The 19,674-nt window shown below is 44.4% G+C and overlaps 1 protein-coding gene across 5 annotated transcripts in view; it reads right to left on the bottom strand.

The window, feature by feature from the left end:
- Positions 1–527: 527 nt before the first annotated feature.
- SLC4A5 (solute carrier family 4 member 5) overlaps positions 528–19,674 on the bottom strand; it is a 101,358-nt gene continuing 82,211 nt past the window's right edge. For 4 of the 5 annotated variants that reach the window (XM_049856591.1, XM_049856592.1, XM_049856594.1 and 1 more), the window contains 6 exons: positions 18,817–18,889; positions 11,398–11,466; positions 10,580–10,753; positions 7,484–7,636; positions 4,701–4,768; positions 528–2,480 (listed from right to left, as the gene is read on the bottom strand). In XM_049856591.1, the coding sequence (XP_049712548.1) occupies positions 2,315–2,480; positions 4,701–4,768; positions 7,484–7,636; positions 10,580–10,753; positions 11,398–11,466; positions 18,817–18,889 (703 nt within the window). In that variant the 3' untranslated portion in view covers positions 528–2,314. Of the gene's footprint in view, positions 2,481–4,700; positions 4,769–5,825; positions 5,911–7,483; positions 7,637–10,579; positions 10,754–11,397; positions 11,467–18,816; positions 18,890–19,674 lie in introns of all 5 variants that reach the window. The other variant, XM_049856593.1, reaches the window with a different exon arrangement.

The following is a 19,674-nucleotide window of genomic DNA, read 5'->3' as shown; positions in this document are numbered from 1 at the left end:
GTGCCATGCCAGGAGCTTCTTTGGGAAGATTCATTTAAGTAGTTAGTCTTGTTCTAAGTGTTTTCTAAGCCATGTGCTCGATTTATACATTGCAGTGAAGGACTTCTTGATGTGCTTGCTAAGTTCTCTTTCTCTTTCTCCGTATATATAAAGATGAATTTTTTTTTAAAGCATTAATTTAATTTGACACAATTTTGAATGGAAGGTGGTTACTGTGCGTAGTTAGAGGCTAGGGTAAGTAGATAATGTATTCTTAGCCAGGCTGTGTATTTGGACTTTCAGTAAGGCAGAGGTGGCTCCTGCTGTAGGCAGCTTGAGGCAGAAAGAGAAAGGAGAACAATTGGAAGCTATCGTACTTCCACCTTGTTCCGCTGCCAGCTGGCTTTATTCTTTTGATAGTTTGCTGGAGATGTTTTTGTGAGTGAGGTATAGCTCAGGTCTGTAAGCCATGCCTGCCGATTGACCTAAATTATTAAACATGGAGCAAGATGAACAGATAAGATTAAGTTTTATTGAATTATGGTTACATTACAAGTGGAAAAAAATTACTGACCTACTGCATGGAGTAGTAATAATATGACACCCTGATAAAAGCTACTGAAATTAAAACGTTCATGTATATACAATATCCAAATGACAAATAAGATGAAAATTACAGTGGTCAAATTACAACAACAAAAAATTTAACATTGTAGTTTTCCAGCTTGTTTGATTAATCAAGCACGCTTGCTCCTGAATCCATAATATTTCTACAGTTTAATGTAGACAAAGTGGTATACCAAATCAGCCAGGTTTTAAAACTGAAATGTTAGTCAATTGTTAGCTCTCCCAGGATCGGTACAGATGAAGATAAAGAACTTATACGTCAGAAAGGTGACGGTTCTGGATTAGTGAACAGCTAAGTGGATCTGCTGATAGCAGTAGAAGCGGTAGAGGTTTACAGCTTTACCTCTTGGCAGTATCCCTTGGAAGGGAGCTCTGAGATTTAACTCAACAAACATTTCTTGAGAGCTTTCAAGGGACTGGGCACTATACTAGGCTCTGGGGATTACAGAGGCAATTAACTGACCTGGTACCAAGGTGCTAGTGATATAGTGTCATTTGTCTTTAAAAAAAAAAAAAAGGAAAAGGAAAAGGCACCTGCATTTGTCATTTTGAGTAAATGTGTAACTAACCAAAATGATGTACTCTCCAGAGTTGTTCTAGAGAAAGTAAATGACAGATGCGTTGTTTCTACGTGTGAATGTCAGGCATGTGGTTGAGGTTTGTTAAATGTGGTTTGAAGATAAAATGACTGACGCTAAGTTTCATGGGGAAACGGTTTGCTTTATTAGTCCCTGGTTTTACCCTACCCAAATTGCTTCCAATCATTCCTTTCAAATACTTTAATACTGTGAAGTTAAAGTCTTCCAAAATTTGACATTGACTCTGCCTAACATGTAATGCCCACATGAATGGGCATTTGACTTTGGAAATGAGGCCATTGGAAATTTGCAGGAAGGACCTACTCAAATGCCTAAATAAAAAAAAAATTTTTTTGATTCTGGAGGTGAAAGAAAAACCAATGATTCTAATTTAAAAGATCACTTGTTGGTTTAACATACGGTTTGAGATTGCACTTTAACAAGCCCTATTTATTTTAAAAACAGTTTTCCACTGAAATGTGTTGTTGGTTGTTTCACTAACAGACTTTGGAACTGGCTTTTCAATCTCATAAAGCCCTGGTCATGCTCCTGTGTCATAGCAAGGCCGATAATGCAGATGGTTTGAACTTGCATACGACCCTCAGAAAACTGACATGGAAGAAAAGAACAGGAGCTTTTCAACATTTCTTCATGTGTAAAATTGCAAAACAAAATTCCAGCCTTGGCCTAGTGAAGTAAGAGTATTTTAGTAGTTCTTTCAAGACCATCTAGGATAGTTTAAAATCTAATCTTTAAGAGAAATCTTAACTAGTATTTGTTTTAAAATTGACTCTTGCCTCTTTATCTTAGCTATGGTTTTGGGAGGCAAGCATTGTTCTGTTTGTTTCAAGAGAAATGTTATAATTTCTACAGTGGATTGCATTGTAAAATATGGTATAGCGTTCAACTTTCAGTTACTTTAATAACTACAAGGGAAGAAGAGGGCTTTGCATCTATGTAGTACTTTCATTGACAAATCTCCAGTTTTTTTATCAAGCAGACTAACTCTCTCTGTTTGATGAATAAGGAAACTGAGGCATAGAGCAGTTAAGGGTTTTGACCTAGACTCTCACAATTAAGACTAGACCAAGCCCTCACCCTGTTCACCATCTGGGAGAAGCAGCATCTTCCTAGAGGGTGGTCTCACCATCAGCTTCTCTTCGATATTTGTCCATATCCGTGAAGTCATAGTCTGACTCCATCTCTATCTTCACCTGGGGCATCATAAAGACTGGGCTTCGTGAGTAGTTGAAAGCAGGTGAAGCTGGACAGGAAATTTTGAAGTGCAAGGTGATGCTGGGGGAGAAAAGGAAGGAAAGAAAAAGCATTTGTCCAGTATTTGGTGTTTTTAACACCATCCCCAGAATAGGACTCTAATGCCAGTAGTTCTGTCTTTGCTTGTGAACTCGTAACACATCACAGAAGCCAGCAGTATCCTCTGTCAGCTTGGCTTTAGCCACAGTCATTGAACTGGTCTCACCTTGTTTCAACCTTTTCTTCAAGTTCCTGCTGAAGTGAACTCTCTAAATCACAAACTTGACTGATTGTCTGCTGATGTTTTTCCTTGGTTCCCCACTCTCCAAGGATAGAATCCAAGCTCCTCAGCGTGTCAAGACAAGGCCGTCTGTGGTTACACTCTCTTGCCTATGGCTCTAGTTTGAACTGAAGGTTAACTACTCGCCCTCCCAGTGTTCTATGCGCTCCTTGTTCCGTGTGTGTGTGTGTGTATTTTCCAGTGTGATTCAAGCCTGCTTCCACCACCCTAGATGCCCTTCCTTTTCTTGTTTACTCTTTCCCACTTTGTACATTTGGCAGATTCCTATTTATCCTTCCAAGCCTTGCCCAGGTTAAAATCTGCCTCTGAGATTTTCCTAGATTCTCTAGATAAGGCAAACTGCTCCCTTAGACCAGTCCATTCTCCCATTATTCTTGGCTGTATCTGTTTACATGCCTGCCTGTCTATATCAAGGATTAAGTACCCTGTCTGGTAGACCATTGATGCTTATTCTTTGTTCAACTAGATCATGTTTCTAAATATCTCTCTTCACTGAAACTAATTCCTGCTATCTAGTGGTCTTTGCTTCCCTTTATCTTCATAGGTTTAGTAAAACACCAATGTAGTTGGGAGATGCCATCTCTAGATAACTGATGTCTGCATTTCTGACCTTGGACTACAGCTTTGTGTGGTTTAAGAGATTTTTTGGGAAGGCCTTTTCCTGGTCCAAATTCTCCCTCCATTGCCTGAAACTGGGGCAATTAGAGATTCAGTTTAGTGCAGATTATTTTTAAATGATAATAAATCAGGACAGACAGACTACTTTCCTCCTAACACCTTTAGATATAAAGATCAGTGGTGTTAAGGGCCGTGACTGGGGAGGCAGGAGGTGAAGGTAGGTAGGATGGGTGGGGACTAGCTCATCCTTGGGCCCCCTGCTGTGGGAGGGCTGTACTGATGATAGGCTCCTCTTCTCATCCTGGCATTGTGATAAAAGGTTTGACTCATAATTCAGAGGATCCCTTCTAGGTTTTGTAAAATGTTTTGGATAAGCGCCATTTGAGTCTGGAGACTTGTCTGCCTCCAGACTTGGAACAGCCTGTGCTTTTACTAATGTTTGATCTATCCAGGAGGATTCCTGTCCATTTTAGGGGACAGTGTGGGAGTGGGACTGTTACTTTCCCTACCATCCTCCCTAGCAATGGCTGAAACAAAGACTTCCTTGCCTCTGAATTCCTCTTTTCCATTTTTGAGCCCCCCTTGTGTGGAGCCCTGGTGGTGCAGTGGTTAAGAGCTTGGCTGTTAACCAAAAGGTCAGCAGTTCAAACCACAAGCTGCTCCTTGGGAACCCTATGGGGCAGTTCTACTCTGTCCTATAGTGTCACCATGAGTTGGAATCTACTCAATGGCAACAGGTTTGGTTTTTTGTGTGTAATCTAGCAATTCCACTTTTTGCATGGCTGGCTGCACATTAAAAATCAAGGACTCTCACTGTTGGCGTGGGGGCTCCTGGAACCTGAGCCTTGAATCCTTTCTTGACTCTCAGTCTAGTTCCTATCTCCACTTAATCTTTTATACTGTGATTTCCTTGCTAACCTTTCTGACCTTTGCTAATTTAACCATGCTGTTATTTTATTCCATGGAGTATTAAAGTATCTGGTCTTTTGACCCTCAGAATTCATTTATCCTGGAGTCCAATAATGTATACTTAAATCGTGTCTAGGTTGTTTATTTTTTCTCAATATTTTAATTTCTATTCTACCTAATATTTTGTAATAATTTCCTTTTCTAATATTGAATAACTTTGTGTTGTAACTTATGTCAGTAAGAGGGCAAATTTGTTACCTGACATCAGTAGTCAGGTCTGTCAGAGTTTGTCTCCATTTCCCTCTGAGTGGTGGACCACCAAAGGGCCTTTTACCAAGACATTGGCTAGCCTGGGAAATCCTAGTCCCTCGACCTTCTTGGTCGATGCTTAGTTTCTTATCTAACACCCAAGGAGTCTACCTAATGGCTTTTACCTTCGATCGAGTTCTGAGTCACTGAAGGAAGAATCAGAGTGAGTAACTCCAACTGGAAGATCTTTTTCCTGGCAGGAAAATGAACAGGTCAGATGGGGAGCAGGTTTGGGGACTATACTGGAGAACATCCTATTTCTCTGGTGCCCTCTCCCCACTTATTTCTCTTTTCTCTAACCTTTGGGCAACACTAAACAAGAGGAATGCTGGGGCCTCAGAGCTAGGTGATTTCTAGCTCAATTATCCCTTAATCCAGAAGGCTCTTGGATAGGTTAGGGGGGGGTTGAAGAATGGGGAGGACCAGGGAAGAGTGAAAAGGAATGATGGAAGTATACAAATGGCAGTGGGGGAAGGAAAGTGAGAAACTCAAAAGGAAGAGGTACCTATGATGGCAAGCGGTGATGAGAAGCCCTTCAAGGGCCCTTAGTACTGGTGGGACCCCCGGCTACCCACCACTAATCTGGGACTTTGAGGAAAGTGGTAAGCCCTATATTTAGAGCACTGGGGTGGGGATCTAGGCTGAAATCTTTACAAATACTCCCAGGACATGACGTGCCTTGATGACAATAGGGAGCTGAGGCTGGGAGGGGTTAAAGGCAACAACAGAATCTCCCAGCATCTTCATAAGCAATGCTTGATCCCTCCTAGGCAACCTCCCTTTCAGCAGATGGAAAGTGCTTTCATTTATGCTGAATCAGAACCTAAACACTGGAACCTTCAGTTCTGATTAATTTATAGTCGACATGTGGCCTGGTTGTCTAAAGGGGACAATTCGACTCTGATTTGAGCTCTAAATCATTTCCACCATCACTGGAGAGAATGAGCAGACTCAGTGGGCCATGTTTGGACTGACATGGTCTGAAAATACCCAAGAGAGAAAATGGGAAGAATGGGTGTTGTGCATAAAGTGAAGATTGATCATTAGCATCTGCAGGGTTTGATTTGGGGTTTCCATCTGATTGGAGTCCCAGTTCTTGGGGCCCAGTTCTCTTTGAACTCTGCTTAGCACAGGACTCCTCTAACATCCAAGACCGTGAAATCCCCCTGAGTTATGAATGAAGTTCCTCCAGGAAAAGGGCTGGAGGATTAGGAAATAGGAAGGGACAGATACCATGTGTTTTTACTTACTGGCAATGCAGTGGATACCGTTTTGGGGATCTGACTGGACACTTTCCATGGGAATCTTTATAACTGAGGGAGGAGGGAACTGGGGCTGGAGAGAAACAGCGGGAAAAGCGGATAAACACCACCAATACAACAGCTTTGGCTTTCTTGCCAAGAAGGAAAATACATGCAAACCACCATCTTCTTCACACCCAGGTTAAACAGGGGATGACAAATACTCTGAGGCCCACACAGTCCACTGCCCAGACACTGGACAGGACAGAAGAGGATTCCCCCGGGAGTGTTACTTATCAGACAGTTCATCTGTCACAGTAACAAGTCATTTGGAAATGGACCTCACACAATAGCTGTGTTGTAAAGACATGTGCAAAATAAAGTTGTGTACGTTGAATCCTGTTTTCCACTGAATAGATCATATAATCCAGAGGTGCTTTTTCCCAACCCTGAAATAGTTTCTGCCACATGATAGCCACTCAAATATGTGTTGGATGAATCATTGAAAGGATAAATATTTGTCTTTAAAAGGCAATTCGACTCTTAGTTTCTTTGCTTTCTCCAGAACCTACTTTTGCAAGTCATTTACCAAAAAACATAAGAGTGAATTATGGGACTCTTTCTTTCCTGGGAGAGGACAGTAATCAAGGACCAGGGAGGGTTTGGCAGATCGCTACCATCACAGATGGCTCAATCATTACCATTTCATCAGCAACGATTTGCCTTTGCCTGTGAACAGCTTTCATTTACAAAAGGCAAGATCAGTAGGAAAACAGGGCAAGGTGGATTCAGGGGATGGTGATTTGGGTCAAATCGGGAGAATGAGAGCCGGACACGGTACGAGGAGGTTGCATGGGTAGCTTAGTATACTGGGAAGACCATCGTCAGATTCAAAGTCAGAAACAATTCCCTCTTAGACATTCAGCTATAGGTCCATCTTGGGTAAGTCACTTCCCTTTTGGGGGACAGTTTCATCATCTATAACGAGTAATTGAACTACACAATCTTTCAGCCAAAAGCGTTGTGATTTACTATACTCTCTGCACCAGCTCCTTGTCTGTTGGCTCTCTGAGTGTTTTCAAGGGTGGATGGGGAAGAAACATGGGGTAAGAGAGGGGTAGATGAGACAATCAGGTGGTCCCAGACATCTGGGGAATAGAGCTAGTCAGCGTGGAAACATGTCTCTTCTCCACCCTCTACTATACCCTTGAGGCTGGTCAGGCAAAATCACCTGTCCAGGGGTCCAGTGTATGCCCTACCTACTCATGAGTCCCCATCAGACCCTTCCCTCAAGACAACCTCCATTCTCTGGAGGTCCATCCTCATAACTTCCCCCCATGATGGAGCCTAGTCTTTTGTCCGGTTCCCTCAGGGACCTGTGCTGCTGTTGATAGCCCACAGTGATGGACAAAAGGGGACAGCTAATCAGATTTTTCTGGGGTGGGGTGGGGGGGGCTCTAGTCACTCTGGCCCACCTCGAGTAAGTTCACATGAACGGGTGAGCTCTCAGCAACCCAGACCATGACAAACAGAAGCTTCAGCTCATCCTGTACTGGGTCCCAGAGGTGCTGCAGGCCACCTGAGGAGCCATCCCCTCCCCGCCCTGGCAGAGGTGGCAGGAGGGTCTCTTGATCTCTCCCTCTGCCCAGGCCTCACATTCTCCCCACCTCCTCATCGCCATCCTCATGGGCCCCTTTTCTTTTCTTCTTCTTGTCGGTCTCCTTCTTCTCCTTTTCTGGGAGGATATTGTCAATCCAGGCCAGATCATGCTGGGAGAAGATGAAGTCCAGAAGCCTTCGGACTATGATGAGGCCCAGGATCTGGGGGGGAGGGGGACAGATAGACAGGCTGAAGTTTTGTGGGAGTTCAGAGAACCGTGGGGTCAATGCCCCACGCTTGGGCCCAGTTTTTCCCCCTCACTGAGCTAGTTCAGGGACTTTTTCTGGTCAGGAGGGCTTGGAGCCATTCCAAAGCTCCTGTCTGCCACTATTCACCCTACCCTTCACCATGGTTCCTCCCATTTGGTCTTTCCTCAGGCGAGTGACCATGTCTATCAGTGACTGAGAGAGACAGGGCCTTGATCAGCCGAGGGAGGAGACCGGGGGCTGAAGAACTATGTTATTGTTGGCTGTCACTGAGTGGGCCCCTGACTCACGGAGACCCCATGCACAATGAAATGAAATGCTGCCCAGTCCTGTGCTAACCCTATAATTGGTTGCAGATCAGATCATTGTGATCCATAGGGTTTTCACTGGGTGATTTTCAGAAGTAGATCACCAGGCCTTTCTTCCTGGTCTCTTATTTGGAAGTGCCACTGAAACCTGTTCAGCATCACAGCAACTCACAAGACTGTACCGACAGACAGGCGGTGGCTGAGCATGAGCTGCATTGGCCAAGAATCGAACTCTGGTCTCCCATATGGAAGGTGAGAATTCTGCCACTAGTTGTCTTTAAATCGGTGGTTCTCAAACTTTAGTCTGCTGCACCAGAATCACCTGAAGCACTAGTTACAACGCAAGATTGCTGGGCTCCACCTCCAGAATTTCCCACCTCCAGAATTTCCGATGCAGTAGGTTGGGGTGGGGCCTGGGGATTTGCATGTCTAACAAGCAAGCTCTCACAGGATCTTGAGGCTGCTGGTCTGGGGACCACACCTTGAGAACCACTACTTTAATTCACTCCTTCCTCTGCCCCCATATCTGAGAGCTGCAAATCTCTTTGTTTACAACAGCTGTTTGAAAAGTGTGCCGGGATATCTGGAATTCTTAAAGGTTTAGAAAGTTTGATTCCATTCCAGATGAACAAATTAAAGGGAAAAAAGGTCTGCTCATTAGGGGAAGACTACTATAACTTAAAGCTGACATCTTAATAAGCTCAGTGGGCTCAAGATAAAAAAAACAAAAAACAAAAAAAAAAAACCCAGGGATAAAAAAAAAAAACAGGGATAGCTAGTTGTAAATATTGTCCTTTCGCCACCAAGAACTGGCCATGAAATGAGGTCAGGGAGAAAACCATCCAGCTGGACTCAACGATGGCTCTTCGCTGACACTGCTCCTTGGGAGTAATTGCAGCTGTGGAGTTGGACAGAACTGGGTTTTGAAAATTCTAGCTCTGAAAACAAACCAGTGGCTGCTAAGGAGAGGGGTGTGGGAAAGGGGTGTCTAAACAGGGGCAGCACAAGGGAATTTGGGAAGTGACAGAACTGTTCTGCATCATGACTGTGGTGGCGGAACACCACTTCTGCATTTGTCAAAACTCATAGGGCCCCAAAGAATAAATTTTACTATATGTAAATTTAAAATAAATCAATGTGTGTGTGGGTTGGGGGGGATGGATCCTGGCCCTGCCCCTTCCTGGTTTTGTGATTTGGGTCACTCACTCATTCTCTTTGGGCCTCAGTTTTCTCATCTGAAAAACGGGGTTACTAAGAGTACTTCAAGGAGCCCTGGTGGCACAGTGGTTAAGTGCTCGCCTGCTAACCTAAAGGCGGTGGTCTGAATCCACCTAGCTAGCAGCTCTGTGGGAGAAAGATGTGGTAGTTTGCTTCTGTAAAGATTGCAGTTTTGGAAATCTTGTGAGTAGGAAATGACTGACTGTACACAACAACAGTACTTCAGGGGTTGATGTGAGGACCTAGGAAACCACTGTCAACGTAATTGTTACTACTGTTATGCTTTCTCCTCTCCCTTCTCCCATCCTGTCTGAAGCCCGAGGGCCCTTCTTGGAGTGGTGGTTCTCAACCCTGGCTGCACGTTTCTGTTCACCCATAGCTTACTGGAAGCCCTGGTGGTGTAGTGGTTAAGAGTTCAGCTGCTAACTAAAAGGTCAGCAGTTTGAATCCACCAGACACTTCTTGGAAGCCCTATGGGGCAATTCTACTCTGTCCTAACGAGTTGCTATGAGTCAGAATCAACTGACCGCAATGTTTTTTTTAATAGTCTCACTAAAAACACCCTTGTTTGTCTGAGTTCCTCAACAGATTCTGATTGAATTGATCTGGGGTGAGGCCCCGGCATGCATAGTTTTAAAAGCTCTGCTGTGATCCTTGTGAGCAGCCAGTCAAGAACCATGAACTTGGAGTCCTCCAGGACTCCAAGAACTGGAATTCCACTTCTGAATCCTCACTTGGGCCCTAAGCCAGGCCAGCCAGGGCTTCTCCCCCATCCCCAGGCCCAGGCTCAGGTGGGATCATCTAGGGGCCAGAGACATGATGTTGTTGGCTATTTTTTTCCTTTTTGGAATAATTTCAAACTTACATAAAATTTGCAAGAACGGTCAACAAACCGCATACCCAAATGTTACATTAACGTCATTGGGATTTGAAGTTCTTCATCTCTGATCCTAGTTTTTTCTTCTTTTCTTTTTTCCCCCCACTATCTGTTCAAATTCAGTTATTTTGAATGGTGAAGAAGATTCATATTTAGCAAGGATCTACTTCTGAGATTGGTTTGAAATCGACAGTGGGGAGGCGAGGTGTCCTTCCTGAATGCATCTGGCTTCTCTGTCCCTCCCCGGAGCAGAGCAGGGAGGTGGGGTGGCTTTAGCACTCCTGCTGCGTTGCCCCGACCTTAGCTGGGTGGCGGTGGGCTGGGGGTCACGGCAGGGTGCACCCACGGCACAGACACTCCTTCCTCTCCATGCCCCCGCCCCCTTCATTTGACCTGGACTTGGTCAGTGCCTGCTCTGTGGCCCCGAGGGCGTTAGGCCTTCTGCCATCTGCAAGGCGAACCTCCAAGCAGGAAGGGGAAGCCGGGCCACCTTACCATGACCGGGAAGATGATGGCAGCCACGGTGGACTTGAGGATCCAGAGCACCGCCAGGCAGAGGATTTGCACCAGGGTGAAGAGGTGGATGCGGCGCAGGGGCACGTGCCTCAGGAAGGCGTGGTCCGGCTGGTGCTTGGCCGGCATCAGGAAAAGCTTGCAGCGGTCCCAGAACTGGGAGGAGAGCGAGGCCTCAGCCGGGCAGTGGGGCCCTAGGTGGGCCTCCTGGGACGGGGGGCTGAGGGAGGGGGCCGCGGTGGGGTCCCGCAGAGGGGGACCCTGGTCAGGCCTTAAGGTCCCACAGTAGGGGGCCTGGAGGTGTCTAGGAGGACATAGAGGGGTCGTCAGGGGGGCCCTGAACCCTGGGTGCGAGGTACAGCCCTGGAACTGGCCGCAAATGATCACTGTCCCAAGGAAATGCAACTTGCTGGCAACACAACCTATCTGAGACATACTGGGGTATCGTGGTGAATAAAAAACAAAGCAAAATGTCTTCTGTGGGAGTTGCCTTAGGAAAGCTGAGGAGTGTGGTGAAATGCCCATGGGAGTCAAACGGATCTGGCTTTTGAATCCTGAACCTAAGTTTTCCCATTTGTAAAATGGGGATCAGAGGGCCTATCTCATAGGGTAATTATGTAGATTAAATTATATAACATCTAGAAGGCACCTACTATAGTTATTTTGCCTTGCACATAGTAAATGGCAGGGTTATTATACTATTATTCTTTCACTGAACTGGGAAAATGCCTCGGTGACATGGAACCAGACATAGGATGCTGACTGCAGATTCAAATTAGCCTGGGGAGAGAAAGCCTTACCTGGATGCCATTCAGGGAGGCCACGCCCATGTAGAGGAAGACTCCATACAGCACTGGCATGGGGATGTACTGAAATGAGAGGCAGGGAAGCAGAACCTTGGACTGTGGCCTCCATGTTGTGGCTGACGGTGTCTGCCAAGCCATGGAGGCAGCCTGGCCTGCCCCTGGCCCTCTCCATATGGAGGAGGAGCTGGATGTTTGGAGGAGCTGAGTGTCTGAGAGCAGACCTGCAGCCAGAGTGTTGGTGGGGTGGGAGATGAGGGTCTCTGGGCTCTACTGTCCCTTCTCTAGCTGAGGTAGTTAGTCCAGAGTGCAGCTGTTCTCCCTGCCTGTCCCCCTTCCACCCTTCTGGATGCCATGTGGTCTGCTGAAGACATAACTTCCGCAAAGTGGGAAAATGCCACACATTCCCACCCCCATCATTTCTGTCAGCCCCTTCCCAACTCTAGTCCCAGCTGAGGGCACCCTCCTGAAGCTGCTCTGCTCAGAGTGGAGGCTTACAGGGTGCTTGGGACCCTTAGTGAGCCGATCTACGTTAGCAGGGAGTACCAAAGAACCAGAACCAAAAACCCATTGCTGTCGAGTCGGTTCCAACTCATAACGACCCCACAGGACAGAGTAGAACTGCCCACAGGGTTCCCAAGGCTGTAATCTTTATGGAAGCAGATGGCCACATCCTTCTCCTGCAGAGTGACTGATGGTTTCAAACTGCCAATCTTTGGGTTAGCAGCTGAGCCCTTAACTACTGAACCACCAGGGCTCTGAGTACCAAAGACACTTAACAGTATCATCCATCATAACCAGTTGCCATCGAGTCAGCTCTGACTCATGGCGACCCCATGTGTATCAGAGTAGAATTGTGCTCTATAGGGTTTTTCCGAAAATATGTTGCCAGGCCTTTCTTATGAGGCACCTCTGGGTGGACTTGAACCTTCAACCTTTCAGTTAGCAGCTGAGCATGTTAACCGTTTACACCACCCGAGGACTTCTCATCCATCACCCATGCTCAGAAAAAAAGAAGCAAAACACAAGAGTATAAACTAACAACCGACTAACTACAAATGTTTGCTGGGTACCTTTCCTTCTAAACATACATACAGGCAGCTTGTTTGCTTTTACAAAAATGGAATCACAGCATTCATACTGTTCTACCATCATCACTACAAATCTTTACATGCCTTTCGAGGTATCTCTCTGCTGTTTATCTAAGCTGGCTTTCTGCTTCTCTTCTGCTTTCCCTTGTCTGGACCTGTGACTCACCGCTATGAACAAAGGTTGCTCTACCTTGCACTCAGGTTGCCCTGTTGGAACTCCCTGGAGAGCACAAAACACTATGCCAGTACAGAGTACCCAACTTTTGTTGTTGTTGTTGGGTGCTATTGAGTTGATTTCGACTCGTAGTGACCCCATGTGACAAAGCAGAACTGCCTCATAGGATTTTCCAGGCTGTAATCTTTACTGGAGCAGATCGCTAGGTCTTTCTTCCGTGGAACTGCTGGGTGGATTTGAACCGCCAGTCTTTCAGTAACCAGCTGAGTGATTAACTGTTGTGCTACCAGGCCTCCTTGTCCAACTCTTAGATGCATTTAAGAATGTCAATAAATCTAACTAAATAAATAACCTTTCTTTTAAGTCAACCAGACTGGGCTCATTTTTTAACACAAAGCATCATTTGGATCCATATGCTGTAAACTAATTATTTGAACTAAAAAGTAAAGAAAGTAAATATAGGGCCATTGCATGATTCTGTTTGTACATGGCTTGTGAGATTTTTGCCTACTTATGAAACAAGGTAAATGTTCCAATGAACAACACTGTCATGAATGGAATCATGTCCCCGCCCCCCCCCCCGAAATGTGTGTATCAATTTAGCTGGGCCATGATTCCTGGTACTGTGTGATTTTCCTATATGTTGTAAATCCTGCCTCTACGGTGTTAATGAGGGAGGATGGGCAGCAGTTGTGTTAGTGAGGCAGGATTCAATCTACAAGATTGGATTGTGCTTCAGGCAATCTCTTGAGATATGAAAGAAGTGAGCAGAGAAACAGGGGAACCTCATGCCACAAAGAAAGCAGTGCCAGGAGCAGAGCGTGTCCTTTGGACCCAGGGTTCCTGTGGGAGAAGCTCCTAGTCTGCAAGAAGACTGATGAGAAGGCTGAAAGAGAGAGAAAGCCTTCCCCTGGAGCTGACACCCTAAATTTGGACTTTTAGACTACTTCACTGTGAAGAAATAAATTTCTCTTTGTTAAAGCCATCCACCTGTAGAATTTCTGTTATAGCAGCACTAGGTGACTAAGACAAACACTGTCCAAATCACCCTCAAAGTATGGGAGCGATTGAGGGAGAAATAAAATCTTAAATAAAAAAATGAGCTGAACTCTGTAATAACACAAGTTTAAGATGGCTTAAAACTTGCCTTTTGCCCTAATGAGTATGAAGTCCACATCAAACAGGAGAACTAGGCCAAGTCTTAGATAATTTTTAGTTATCACTAACTAATTATAAAGTCACCTTATTATCAAGCCTAGGAAATTTTTCTCAGTCCTCTGATTTGCAGGCTCAAGCAAATTTCTCAGCAAATTCCAAAGGTCCATGCCATCAAACTCCTACCAGTGACTGGGCTGTAATCTAGATTTCTAGATTAATCCTTATAAATACTCCTTTCATCCCCAGGGAAAGGCTCTTTTCAAATATTAATGATACAGTAAAGTGGCAAAAATATATGTTTGCTGTCAGCTTTATACCACCAGTTAACGCCATCAACAACGATCACAATCCCACAACCATAAGGATATCAGAGCCTACTTGTACAATTTGAGGCTGAGACTAGAAGAACACATGGGGCCCAGAGGGGGAACTTCTGATGTTGTCAGGAGTTCCTCTGAGGCAGAATGCAGAAATCCACAGTCTTTAAAAGCTATGACAAGTTTCCAGCAAAGAAACAAAAAAACCTTGGGATGGACTGGCAATCTGCAGAGCTGAGCATGGAAGTCGTTAATGTCGCTCATCAAAATCACGCCCACTTTGGCCCCCAGCGCCCCCATTTGGCAAGATAACCAAATGTTTGAAAATTGATGGAAGGACTGCAGGGGATCCCCAATCCTCTAATAATAAACATTACGGTATCTAATGTCAGTAGAACCATTCATCATAGATACCTAGAGACAGGGAGGGAGGGAAGGAGAGAGAAGAGAGATGATTTAGCTCCTTGCTACTCAAAGTGTGGTCCTTGGACCAACAGCATTGTTATCACCAGGAAGCTTGTTAAAAATGCAGAATTTTGGGCCCTACCCCAGACCTATCAAATCATTATTTGCATTTAACAAGATACCTGTTGCCATTGAGTCAATTCCGACTCATGGTGACCCCATGCGTTAGAGAGTAGAATTGCTCTATTGGGTTTTCTTGGCTGAAATCTTTATGGAAAGGAGTCTCTGGGTGGGGCAAATGGTTAAGTGCTTGACTACCAGCCCAAGGGTTGGTGGTTTGAATCCACTCAGGGGCACTTCAGCAGACATGCCTGCTGATCTGCTTCTGAAAGGTGGTAGCTTTGAAAACCTTATGGAGCAGTTTTACTTTGCACGCATGGGGTCTCCATGAGTTGGAATAGACTCAATCACACGAAAAACAACAACAATCTTTACGGAAGCAGTTTTCTAGGCCTTTCTTCTGTGATGCTGCTGAGTGGGTTTGAACTACCAAACTCTAGGTCAGCAACTGATTGTCAACCTCTTGTACCACCCAGGCTCTGTATTTATCGAGACACCGGGCGATTTTTATCCTTATCAAAATTCAAGGCACATACAGCAGAACTCTGCTGGAGGAATTGGTACACAAAGAGATACAGTTAATAACTGATATACCCATTGTTGCTCAGTTGATTCCAACTCATAGTGACTGTATAGGACAGAGTAGAACTGCCCCATAGAGTTTCCAAGGAGCAGCTGGTGAATTCAAACTGCAGACCTTTTAGTTAGCAGTGGAGCTCTTAATCACTGTGCCCCCAGGGCTCCAATAACTGATATAGAAACAATAAAAACAGAAACACTAACTAGGTACTAGGATCTAATTTTTACTCTCTAAAACCAGGAGCATTTGGAGGACTGCTCTGCTGGCTACATAAACAAGAATTAAAGATTTTAACTAAAGTTTGGACTTGGGTAGATGGCTCCCCACTCTAAGTTCCCTGTGGATCTAATACTCAGCTATGCCTAATTGGACAGACATGGGCACACTTACAGCTGCAAAAAGTTAATCAAGCTTTATGGAAAAATTCTTTTCACTGGAAATAAGTGCTGAGTAGTTTTACTCTAGAACCTTAAAAAAAAAGAACCTTAGCTCTGGATTAAATTATATTATATTCTTCAATTGGCTACACCAAAGAGATGAAATTATCTTTTCCTTAACTTAAAATCAATCTTATATTTAGTACCTCTCAATATCAGCTAGTAAGAATGATTTAATTACTTAAATAACAATTTTAAAAGCCTAGCTTTATAAATATATATAGCTTGATACAATCAAATCAGCAATTCTGAATCTTAGGATCAATAAAAATCCAGGGAAGTCTGCTATTAAATTTATCAAATGGATTAACTGGAGGCTAAATAAAATGACATTAGGCTTTTTTCCACCCTTGTTGTACATTCATGACTGAATACAGAGATGCTCTCAGAGCATTCAGAGCTATGTGGACCCACGAAAACTTCTCTGTGAACGTTTCCCCACACCTGGCATCTTAGCCCACTTATAAAGCCCATTTATTTTTTATAAGATGCATGAATTAATACAGAAATACATTCCATCGCTGGAAACAGTTGCAACATTTGAGCCAAGAGCTGAAACAGAAGGAAGTTTCCATTATTGCTGAAAATGCATCACCCAAGAACGGGCAATGTGACCACACAAAGCTATGATCCTCGACAGCTTTGGCAACGGCAAACCATACACACACAACTGCTTTCATTTCAGTTAATTATACCCCTGAGGGCATGCTATCAGCATAAAACAAAATTCATCACAATCAGATATGTCAAATATCTGAACGTAAAAAGCCTAGAAACCTCATAATTTATGTGTCCATAAAATCATCGATCCCATTGTAAATGGAACTAAAGGAGGGAAGCTGTAGTGACATTTTCTAATTGCTCTGTGATCTACTCAAATGTGATCAAGCCCATGACATCAAATTACTATCAGTGATTAGGGTGCGATCTAGAATTCTAGATGAATCAGCATATATCTTCCTTGAGTCCCCAGGGAAAAGCTCTTTTCAAATATTAATGACTCAGTAAAGTGGCAAAAAGGTACTTCTGTTGTCAGCTGGTGAGAAGCGACAGAATAGCTGACCATATTCAGCAGTATGCCTGGGAATCACATAAGGTCTGCTTCTCTAACACCGGAACATGAACTTTGCTCTGTGCCAAATGATTATGGGGACTTTTGGTCCCTACAGTATGCTGTTCTTAGATCCCAGCTTCTTTTTATACAAACCTTTGCCTGTTAAAGAGTATCAGGACAGACAAGCACAATGGTTGGTGCTTTAGAATCTTCTCCACAAAAGTAAATATTCCCTGGCCATTTCACATGAACTCAGAACAAAATGCCTGCCCACCTGCATGTAATCTGTCCCTTGTGCAATGGAAAACCCCTTAAAAACATACCCAACTTCAAACATACTGCTCAGGTGTGCTCAGCCCAGAAGTAATAAAAAAAAAAAAAAAAAAAAAACCTTATTAAAAACAAAAAACAACCCATTAACATGATGGTTCTTCAGTCTTTTGGTTTTTACAAGGTCACCCCTGAGTGAGCTATTTTGAGATCTTCAAAGTGGGAAAATATTTGCAAAACATTGAGACGAGCTTAATTTAAGAAATGAAAGTCTTTTGTAGGTACTAATCAAGGGACCAGAGCCCTGATGGCGCAGTGGTTAAGAGCTCGGCTGCTAAACAAAAGGTCGGCAGTTCAAATCCACCAGCCACTCCTTGGAAACTGTATGAGGCAGTTCTACCCTTTCCTATAAGGTCACTATGAGTCAGAATCCACTCAATGGCAAAGGCTTTGGTTTGGTTGGTTTGGAATCAAGGTACCAGGCAATGTTTCATTCTGTTATACATGAGGGCACCATGAGTCTGAGCCAACTGGATGGCAACTAACAACAATCAGAGGAAAGCAAGATTGGTAGGTTAGTGGCTGGAATGGAGAGAGATGGAGGAACCTGGTTGGAACACTTTTTTCCCAACCAGAAAGGGACCATTCTGGGGAACTCATGCTCCAAATGTACTCGTGTTTGATTTCGTGTCTACCAGCTGGACTGGAAAGACACAAGCAAGAGGAGCTTTGAACTGTGTGGGAAAGTTGTTTATATGCCCAAGACCTGCAAGGCAGAGGAGCAGCACACAGGCCCCAAGAAACAGCCAGAGAAGCCTCCCCCTGCAAGCCGAATTTTTGAATAATTTTTTTAGAATGACTTTTTTTTTTTTAATTGTATTTTTGGTGACAGCTTACACAGCAAGTTTAGTTCCCTTTTAACAATTTCTGTACATATCGTTCAGTGACATTGGTTACATTTTTCACAATGTGTCAGCATTCTCGTTATTTCTATTCTGGTTGTTCTGTTCCCAGAATGTTCCACACCCTTCCCCACCCCTTACCTTCTTATCTTTGCTTTAGGGTAAATATTGACTGTTCACATGTATCTGTCCTATAGGGTTGCTATGAGTCCAAATCGACTCAATGGCGGTGATGGTGGGGTTCTCACATAGATAAATATTTAAAGGAGCACAGTACTCATAGGTGATATTGTTTGTTTTATAAGCCAATCCATTATTTGGCTACAAGGTGACCTCCGGGAGTGAGTGAAGTTCCAAATTTAAAGGATTTCTCAGGGCGATAGTCTCCGGGGATCCTCTAGTCTCTACCAGTCCAGTAAGTCTACGTTTTTCTCTCATTCTATCCGGGACCATCTGTTGTGTCGCTGGTCAGAATGTTTACTTTTTTTTTTTTTAATTGTGGTAAATATGTAGGTATCAAAACATTTGCCATTTCTATAATCTTTACACGTACAGTTCAGTGACATTAATGATGTTCATCTTGTTCAGCCATCGCCATTAACTGTTTCCCCTTGCAAGTTTTAAACCTTGGAAAAAAGTGAGCAAGGAGGCCTCCAGTGAGCCATAAACCAGAAGATCCTGATCTCATCAAGGGATAGAACTTGACAGAACTTCCTGAGGGAGCAGTGTCCTCCAGAAAGGTGAGGGCGGACTTGAGGTGGAAAGGGACACTTGGCAATGGTAATAAATGATGCCGTATTACAGACAATAATGATGACGATTTCCCACCCCTGAGGCATCAGCCCAGTGCTTTCTCAGGTGCAGGGCCTGTGAGAAGAATGGGACCTAGATGGGGCATGGAGCTCACCTTCAGGATGGGAGCCAGGAAGACGGAGATTCCTGTCAGGATAAAGACGATGATGCCGGTCACTCTCTGTTCCCTGGCAAAGAAGGGCACGAGGCTGGGGTGAACTAGGAGATGCTCAGTGACCATTCCAGCCCTTCCTGTCCCTCTGTGGGCCCATGAAGGTTGTATTCAACGCCCGGGTCTCAGGGGCTTCTGTACTGGGGTTTGTCTGGCTGCCCGATCCCAGGACTAAACCCCTGACTGAGGGTAAGCCCATCTGACCCCTACTTGGGAGGAGAGGAAGCCCCTGACTGAGGCAAGGACATTTTGTAGGGGTGTTCTCAGGAGGTTATTTAATGTTGTGGCTAATAGCTGGGGTGCCAGACGGGACTTGGGTTGAATCCTGACTCTTCCGCTTACTAGTTGTGTGGCCTTAAGCAAATCCCTAACCATCTGGAGCTTCAGTAGAAAGAAGATAACGATGGCCTGTACCTTGTGGGCTTGTTGTGAGAATTAAATGTGATATAAAGTGCTCATTATCCCTGTCCTCCACCACTCATCTGTCAGTTTGTTGTACTGTGGTGGCTTGCATGTTACTGTGATGCTAGAAGCTATGCCACCAGTACTTCAACTATACCAGTAGGGTCACCCATGGCCGACAGGTTTCAGCTAAGCTTCCAGACTAAGGCAGACTAGGAAGAAGGACCTGGTGATCTACTTCTGAAAAAACTGGCCAGTGAAACCTGTGGAGAGCAGTGGAACATTGTTTGATATAGTGCTAGAAGATGAGCCCCTCAGGTTGGAAGACACTCAAAAAATAACTAAGAGCTGCCTCTTCAAAGTAGAGTCAACCTTAATGACGTGGATAGAGTAAAGCTT

The sequence above is a fragment of the Elephas maximus genome, chromosome 17 (genome assembly GCF_024166365.1).
Source record: "Elephas maximus indicus isolate mEleMax1 chromosome 17, mEleMax1 primary haplotype, whole genome shotgun sequence".
NCBI lineage: Eukaryota > Metazoa > Chordata > Mammalia > Proboscidea > Elephantidae > Elephas > Elephas maximus.
Note: the sequence above shows the minus strand (reverse complement) of the source record. Positions and strands in the feature narration are given on the sequence as shown.